This window comes from Lethenteron reissneri, chromosome 1, assembly GCF_015708825.2.
Source record: "Lethenteron reissneri isolate LAM-NWPU_2019-01 chromosome 1, ASM1570882v1, whole genome shotgun sequence".
NCBI lineage: Eukaryota > Metazoa > Chordata > Hyperoartia > Petromyzontiformes > Petromyzontidae > Lethenteron > Lethenteron reissneri.
The window spans coordinates 1,662,449-1,671,384 of NC_083779.1; the positions used below are offsets into that span (position 1 = coordinate 1,662,449).

The 8,936-nt window shown below is 51.5% G+C and overlaps 1 protein-coding gene across 2 annotated transcripts; it reads left to right on the forward strand.

Annotated features, from left to right (window-relative positions):
- Positions 1-370: 370 nt before the first annotated feature.
- On the forward strand, positions 371-6,409 carry LOC133359770 (cocaine- and amphetamine-regulated transcript protein-like). Of its 2 annotated transcripts, none has more exons than XM_061578338.1 (4): positions 371-854; positions 2,418-2,640; positions 3,935-4,018; positions 4,774-6,409. In XM_061578338.1, exons 2-4 carry the CDS (start codon positions 2,422-2,424, stop codon positions 4,879-4,881), a joined length of 411 nt encoding a protein of 136 aa, XP_061434322.1. In that variant the 5' UTR covers positions 371-854; positions 2,418-2,421; the 3' UTR covers positions 4,882-6,409. The 2 variants fall into 2 exon arrangements, with proteins under 2 accessions (XP_061434322.1, XP_061434399.1); XM_061578415.1 differs by having other exon boundaries at positions 371-850.
- The last annotated feature ends 2,527 nt before the right edge of the window (positions 6,410-8,936 follow it).

An 8,936-nucleotide genomic window follows, 5' to 3' on the forward strand; every position in this document is an offset into this window, starting at 1 on the left:
CAGCCTTAAATGAGCACCTGGCGCGGTGTGTTAAACATCAGCACTGGAGAGACAAAGGCGGCCGGGCGCGGTGTTGGCCACCCACCCACCGCCACTTGCCATGCCGGCCTTCACAGGTGCTACTCGCCGACAGCACTTGTCCCAAAAAGTCTGTTGAGGCTATACGGGCGATCTTTGTATTTGTCTTTGCGCGTGTTTAATTAACGACGAATGAATGGGGGTATTCCGATGACTTAATGCCATCGTTCTGGGCTCATTCACCCACCTTGCCTGTCCCAACTCGCTCCGCCCGCCCTCCACAGTGGAGGCTGGGCAAGTCGTGCGGCTATAAAAGCCCCAAAGATTCCGTGTCCCACCGCGTGCAGACAGCGCGGGTGTAGCCTTCAGCAGACTCTGTCCCTCTCTCTTGCTCTTACATACACACACGGCAGAATAGACATTACACGCATATGCACGTAGAGACAGCTATTGCTATATACGTGTATACATATAGATAAATAGCGTTAGATGTACACACACAGCTGTACATTACAAGACAAACTATACAGACACGTTTAGACAAGTTCAGGCGGACACACCGCCGCACACACGCACAGGCAAATCTAAGCACACGGATACGAATATCAGTCACACGTTTACACACATATCCTGAATATACAAAAATATAGATATACAGAGACGCACACACACATCTAATATACGTATATCAACAAGCAGATAGATAACACGTACAATTATCCACACATCAGTATACACGCAGAGAGACAGATCCCCCGTATCGCCTGAAGAACACACACACACGCACTTCAACACATACCTCCTTGCCTACCTCTCTCCTCCGTCTTCTCAGGCAGGTATTTCACGCCAATCAGCTGATTTATTATATTAACATACACTCACGATGGTCCGAAATCGTCGCGTATCCTCCTGCTGCGCATTGATCAAAGGCGCTCATGAATTATTGACGAACGCGTTTCGTGTTTTATTTGCGCTTGTGCATTACTGCCAGCGCATGCGTTTAGTTCCGTCCGGATGAGGATGGAAAGGCAAACAAACTCGTGTTTATCTACACGAAGAGTCATTATTGTTCATTTAGCCGATTGCTAAATGACCCCACACATCACCCGTGATGTCCATGATTCTCGCTGTAATTCCGAAAGTCGCTCTGTAAAGGTTTGCAGGTCTCGGTGTGAGTCCACATCTGTCGTTGTGCGCGTATGGGGATTCCGATGTAAGTTCACTTTCCTCTGTATGCCAGTGCGAGTCTCGGTGTAAGTTTAAGCGCGTCTCTATCCGAGTCTGAGTCCCTGCGTAAGTTTACTTTAGTCTAGATGCAAGCGTGAGTCTCTATTTCAAGTGTAGGTAAGTCTCGATGCGAGTCTGCGAGTTTCTATGTAAGATTACTTTAGTCTGCGTGCAAGCGTCTGAGTCTATTTGTAAGTGTAGGCAGGTCAATATGCAGGGCTGTGATTATCTACATGCATATGTGTACGTCTATATGTAATATAATTTTCTATTGTTGAATTTTTATTATTTTATTATTTCCCTTCTACGTGACTTTACCGAAAGAACCAAGAAGATGTAAGAAGCAGTTAAAATGTAGTTTGTTGTATACAACATTTATCTTGGTCTCATTTCACGATATACACAATCTCCACTGGCTCTTACATCTCTCCATGTATCAATCCGTGTACGAACCTAGGCACGTGTATGGGACGCGGTAGTGTAGCGGTCAGCGCGCTGCGCTACGAACCCGGCGACACGAGTTCGATTTCCGCTCACGGCCACCAACACGAGTGGCGATTATCTGAACCGGTCCTCGGTCTCCCCTAGGTCGACTCAGCTTCAAATGAGTCGGTAGCCAACATCAAAAGCAGCCGGGCGTGGTGGTGGCCATCCACTCCCTCGTGTGCCGTGTGGGTGTTCATAGGCAGTGCTACTCGCTAACGGCACCTGCCCCCAACATTGTGTTCAGGCTACAGGGGGGGTCGTTGCATTTGTCTTTGTTAGTGGTGGTTGTTGTTGTTGGTGGTTGTTGTTGATGGTGGTGGTTGTTGGTGGTTGTTGCTGTTGTTGCTGTTGTTGTTGTTGATGGTGGTTGTTATTGTTGTTGGTGGTTGTTATTGTTGTTGGTGGTTGTTGTTGGTGGTTGTTGTTGGTGGTTGTTGTTGGTGGTTGTTGTTGGTGGTTGTTGGTGGTGGTTGTTGTTGGTGGTTGTTGTTGTTGGTGGTTGTTGGTGGTTGTTATTGTTGGTTGTTGTTGGTTGTTGGTTGTTGTTGGTGGTTGTTGTTGTTGGTGGTTGTTGTTGGTGGTTGTTGTTGGTGGTTGTTGTTGTTGGTGGTTGTTGTTGTTGGTGGTTGCTGTTGGTGGTGGTTGTAAACCCCCCGGTTTTTCTCTCTTCGGACATTGTCGCTCAGCACCATGGACAGCGCCCGCCGCGCCCCCACACAGCTGCCCGCCGCCCCGCCCCCCGCGCCGCCGCTGCTGCTGCTGCTGTCGCTGCTGCTGCTGCTCAGCAGCAGCTCGCTGTGCGGAGTCGCGCGGGCCGAGTCGTCGCAGCAGCAGCAGCTGCAGCTCGAGTCGCGCTCCCTCGAGGAGTACCCCGCCAAGGACTTGGACGCGTCCCACGAGAAGGAACTGGTGAGAGGGAAGGGAGAGGGAGGGGATGGAGGGGAGGGGATGGGGGAGAAGGGATGATAGGGGATGAGAGGGGATAGGGGGGAAAGATGGGAGGGAGGGCAGGGGGGAGGGGAGGGGGTGATGGGGAAAAGAGGGAGGGGTGGAGGAGAGGGGAGGGGAGGGAGAGAGGGGAGGGAGGAGAGGGGAGGAGGGAGAGAGGGAAGCAGGGGAGGGGAGCAGGGAGAGGGAGGGACAGAGGAGAGGGGAGAGAGGAGAGAGGGGAGGAGGAGAGGGAGGGAGGGAGGGGAGGGAGGGGAGGGAGGGAGGAGAGGGATGGCGGGGAGGGAGGGGAGGGAGGGGAGGGAGGGGAGGGAGGGGAGGGGTGAAGGAGAGGAAAGGGGAGGAGGGGAGGAGGGAGAGAGGGGAGGAGGGGAGGGGAGTAGGGAGAGGGAGGGAGAGAGGGGAGATGAGAACTGAATGTAATCATGAAAGATTCAACACGTTCACTGATACCACCACGTGACCGTCGAAACTACTAAACTAAAAAGATGTTTAATTTTGTTTTACCATGACTTAAAGCTTTCGTGACTGCAGAAATTCATATTCTTGGGTCTTTCGGTAAAGACACGTAGATAGGTTCAAAGAAAATAACAAAAAGCGATACAGCCTTACCTGCTTAAATAAAACAAATGTTTCGTTTTTCAGTTTAAATATATAATAGGCAACGTTTTGGGCAACGGCCCTCCTTCAAAGCACGTCAAATGTTACACAAGATAACAATTCGCATCGTTGCGCTACGAACGCGGTGATCCGAGAGCGGCTGGTGCGGTGTGTAAACATCGCCACTGGGGAGACAAAGGCGCTCGGGCGTGGTGCTGGCCACCCACCCCCTCGTGTGCCGTGCCCGTCTGAATAGGTGCTCGCTAACAGCACTTGCCCCAACAGTCTTTCACTCTAGATTTGAAGCTTTCATGACTGCATGAATCCATACTCTTTGGTTCTTTCGGTAAAGTCACGTGGGTAGAAAATACATTATTTTTTATTTAAAAAAAAATCTTTTATTAAAAAATATATAAAATAAATTATTTTTTATTTAAAAAAAAATATATTTTCTTTAAAAAAATATATAAGATAAATTATTTTTTTATTTTTAAAAAAGATATTTTATTTAAAAAAATATATAAAATAATGTATTTTTTATTAAAAAAAATATATATTTTATTTTACACCTACATGACTTTACCGAAAGAACCAAAGAGTATGGGTCTTTCACTGGCTGTACGGGGGATCTTCGTCTTTGTTTGCTGTCCCACAGTTGGACGCATTGCAGAGTGTGCTGGAAAAGCTTCAAAACAAGAGGATGCCCAGCTGGGAGAAGAAATACGGACAGCTCCCCATCGTGAGATACCAATCACCGCGACGCGCACGGGACACAGTACCCTGGCTGACGCTGCCGCTGCCGTTGAAGTTGTTGTTGCGTTGGCAATGGTGCACAAGCACAGACAAACAACAACAAACCTCAACACTAATAGGGTTTTTCCCCTTTTTCTGGCAACAAAACTGACACCTTTTGCAAGGAATCATGCTTACATTAAATACAAAACTTGCAGTCAAATGCAAACAAAAAACAATACTCTGATAATTTATGCATTGTCTTTGAAACTGATTGGTCCACACCAGAGACAGCTTTCTTTAGAGCCTAGTCTCATATGGTACAAAAACGAAGCTTCATAGCTCATCGGATTTCTCCAGGATACAAAACATATTCTGATCCCTCTTCTAGGTTCTTTCGGCAAAGTCACGTAGAATGGAAATAATAAAATAATAAAAATAAAACATAAGAAAATCATTCTCACGACGTTTCGGCCACAACGCAAGCAGCCGTCCTCAGGTGGAGAGCAGGTCTGCCGAGTAGACAGTCTGAATGAGAGCAGGTCTGTCTACTCGACAGACCTGAGGACGGCTGCTTGCGTTGTGGCCGAAACGTCGTGAGAATTATTTATATGTTTTATTTTTATTATTTTATTACTTCCATTCTACGTGACTTTACCGAAAGAACCAAGAAGATGAATCCCTGCAGTCACGAAAGCTTTAAATCGAAATATTCGGATCCCCCCCTCTCTCCCCCTCGCCCCCTCCCTCCCCCCGTGCCAGTGCGATGCGGGCGAGTGGTGCGCGGTCCGCAAAGGGTCTCGCATCGGGAAGCTCTGCGACTGCACCCGTGGCACCTCCTGCAACTCGTTCCTGCTCAAGTGTCTGTAGAGGCCGCGGCGGGGTGGTTGGTGGGCTCCAGGGTTCGAAGTCGCGGGGTCAAGGGGCGCAAGGCCGCCTACACCACCACTCCCCCCCCACCAGCCCCCTCCGCGTTTGGCCACCCACTCTGTCGCCAGACGCCACGGATTTCACCAGATTCAAAAACTCGCTCGCTCGCTCGCTCACCACCGTCGCCGCGGATCCAGCCGACGATGACACGGTCGTCCATCACCAACAGCATCGTCATCAGCATCATCAGCAGCAGCATCAGCATCACAATTACTGCCATCAGCAATACCGCTCACTTCGTGAAACAGTTGATTACGCTAAAACCTAATTTCGCTAACGTTATCATGGTGACCTCGTCGTCGTCATCATCATCATTGTCGTCACCAATAACCAGAGGGTAATTAGTAGTTAATCAATAGCCACCACTCACCACCAACACAGTTGATAATGCTCATACAGCACAAATGACTCTAGTACTACCACTATCACCACAAATCGTCATGACAGCTATTATAATCACCGCCACCATCACCACTGCACGGCTAATACAGCTGATCCCACATTAATACCATCACCGCCATCATCACAATCCAATACCACCGACACCGATACGGCGGGCAAATAACAATACCAATGCCACTGCCATTCTCGCCAATGTCAGCATCATCAACAATTATAATCGCCAACATCTTCATCACCACCACCACCACCACCACAAGCACAACAATGAATGCTCCCACTCGCCACTGATACACCCGGGGAATACTGACACCAACAAGCGCATCATCATCATCATTAGAATCACAACCATCAACAGCTAACCAAGCACTACTGATACACGACCAATGACACTCCCATCGGCATCATCATGGTCACCGTTATAAAACAAAAACATCAGTCACTTCCATCAACGATACCACTGATACCAATGGTATCACACCACATTAGCAGCAATCGCGCCTACCTCCCGTCTCAAACCGGCATTACACCAGGCTTCTCACATCACGCGAACACCTACGAGTCGAATTGCTCCCTGCACTGGGAATTTATTTACAAACAACGACAACAAAAACGATTGCAACTATTGTTCTAGTCAGGAAGCATGCCGCATAATCACAGCGTACACTCTACAAAAGTTAGAACGTATTATTGTTATTGATTTGTTCTTATTGCTAAATGGATAACTTTATTGTACTTAGAACCCACTAATATAACCAAAAAAGTATTACAAATTAAGTGTCGTGTATCCTGATAGTTCAAGATTGTCTAGAGACCCCATCAGAGACCCGGTCTCCTGGTCCATCACTTTTTAGAGACCCCATCAGAGACCCGGTCTCCTGGTCCATCACTGCCTAGATACCTCATCAGAGACCCGGTCTCCTGGTCCATCACTGTGTAGAGACCCCATCAGAGACCCGGTCTCCTGGTCCATCACTGTCTAGAGACCCCATCAGAGACCCGGTCTCCTGGTCCATCACTGCCTAGAGACCCCATCAGAGACCCGGTCTCCTGGTCCATCACTGCCTAGAGACCCATCAGAGACCCGGTCTCCTGGTCCATCACTGTCTAGAGACCCCATCAGAGACCCAGTCTCCTGGTCCATCACCGCCTAGAGACCCCATCAGAGACCCGGTCTCCTGGTCCATCACTGCCTAGAGACCCCATCAGAGACCCGGTCTCCTGGTCCATCACTGCCTAGAGACCCCATCAGAGACCCGGTCTCCTGGTCCATCACTGCCTAGAGACCCATCAGAGACCCGGTCTCCTGGTCCATCACTGTCTAGAGACGCCATCAGAGACCCAGTCTCCTGGTCCATCACCGCCTAGAGACCCCATCAGAGACCCGGTCTCCTGGTCCATCACTGCCTAGAGACCCCATCAGAGACCCGGTCTCCTGGTCCATCACTGCCTAGAGACCCCATCAGAGACCCGGTCTCCTGGTCCATCACTGCCTAGAGACCCATCAGAGACCCGGTCTCCTGGTCCATCACTGTCTAGAGACCCCATCAGAGACCCGGTCTCCTGGTCCATCACTGTCTAGAGACCCCATCAGAGACCCGGTCTCCTGGTCCATCACTGCCTAGAGACCCCATCAGAGACCCGGTCTCCTGGTCCATCACTGTCTAGAGACCCATCAGAGACCCGGTCTCCTGGTCCATCACTGTCTAGAGACCCCATCAGAGACCCGGTCTCCTAGTCCATCACTGCCTAGAGACCCCATCAGAGACCCGGTCTCCTGGTCCATCACCGCCTAGGGACCCCATCAGAGACCCGGTCACCTGGTCCATCACTGCCTAGAGACCCCATCAGAGACCCGGTCTGCTGGTCCATCACCTTCTAGAGACCCAATCAGAGACCCGGTCACCTGGTCCATCACTGCCTAGAGACCCCATCAGAGACCCGGTCTCCTGGTCCATCACTGCCTAGAGACCCCATCAGAGACCCGGTCTCCTGGTCCATCACTGTCTAGAGACCTCATCAGAGACCCGGTCTCCTGGTCCATCACTTTCTAGAGACCCCATCAGAGACCCGGTCTCCTGGTCCATCACTGTCTAGAGACCCCATCAGAGACCCGGTCTCCTGGTCCATCACTGTCTAGAGACCCCATCAGAGACCCGGTCTCCTGGTCCATCACTGCCTAGAGACCCCATCAGAGACCCGGTCTCCTGGTCCATCACTGCCTAGAGACCCCATCAGAGACCCGGTCTCCTGGTCCATCACTGCCTAGAGACCCCATCAGAGACCCGGTCTCCTGGTCCATCACTCCTAGAGACTCCATCAGAGACCCGGTCTTCTGGTCCATCACTCCTAGAGACTCCATCAGAGACCCGGTCTCCTGGTCCATCACTCCTAGAGACCCCATCAGAGACCCGGTCTCCTGGTCCATCACTGCCTAGAGACCCCATCAGAGACCCGGTCTCCTGGTCCATCACTCCTAGAGACCCCATCAGAGACCCGGTCTCCTGGTCCATCACTGCCTAGAGACCCCATCAGAGACCCGGTCTCCTGGTCCATCACCGCCTAGAGACGTCATCAGAGACCCGGTCTCCTGGTCCATCACTGCCTAGAGACCCCATCAAAGACCCGGTCTCCTAGTCCATCACTGCCTAGAGACCCCATCAGAGACCCGGTCTCCTAGTCCATCACTGCCTAGAAACCTCATCAGAGACCCGGTCTCCTAGTCCATCACTGCCTAGAGACCCCATCAGAGACCCGGTCTCCTGGTCCATCACTGCCTGGAGACCCCATCAGAGACCCGGTCTCCTGGTCCATCACTGCCTAGAGACCCCATCAGAGACCCGGTCTCCTGGTCCATCACTGTCTAGAGACGCCATCAGAGACCCGGTCTTCTGGTCCATCACTGCCTGGAAACCCCATCAGAGACCCGGTCTCCTGGTCCATCACTCCTAGAGACTCCATCAGAGACCCGGTCTCCTGGCCCATCACTGCCTAGAGACCCCATCAGAGACCCGGTCTCCTGGTCCATCACTGCCTAGAGACCCCATCAGAGACCCGGTCTCCTGGTCCATCACCGCCTAGAGACCCCATCAGAGACCCGGTCTCCTGGTCCATCACTGCCTAGAGACCCCATCAGAGACCCGGTCTCCTGGTCCATCACTGCCTAGAGACCTCATCAGAGACTCGGTCTCCTAGTCCATCACTGCCTAGAGACCCCATCAGAGACCCGGTCTCCTGGCCCATCACTGTCTAAAGACCCCATCAGAGACCCGGTCTCCTGGTCCATCACTGCCTAGAGACCCCATCAGAGACCCGGTCACCTGGTCCATCACTGTCTAGAGACCCCATCAGAGACCCGGTCTCTTGGTCCATCACTGTCTAGAGACCCCATCAGAGACCCGGTCTCCTGGTCCATCACTGCCTAGAGACCCCATCAGAGACCCGGTCTCCTGGTCCATCACTGCCTAGAGACCCATCAGAGACCCGGTCTCCTGGTCCATCACTGTCTAGAGACCCCATCAGAGACCCGGTCTCCTGGTCCATCACTGCCTAGAGACCCCATCAGAGACCCGGTCTCCTGGTCCATCACTGTCTAG

What these genes read in the sequence shown, in the direction of transcription:
- LOC133359770 (XM_061578338.1), top strand. Translation starts at nt 2,422, where the DNA reads ATGGACAGCGCCCGCCGCGCCCCCACACAGCTGCCCGCCGCCCCGCCC. An exon ending in CGTCCCACGAGAAGGAACTG is followed by an intron (nt 2,641 to 3,934) that starts GTGAGAGGGAAG and finishes GCTGTCCCACAG; the next exon opens with TTGGACGCATTGCAGAGTGT. An exon ending in AATACGGACAGCTCCCCATC is followed by an intron (nt 4,019 to 4,773) that starts GTGAGATACCAA and finishes CCCCCGTGCCAG; the next exon opens with TGCGATGCGGGCGAGTGGTG.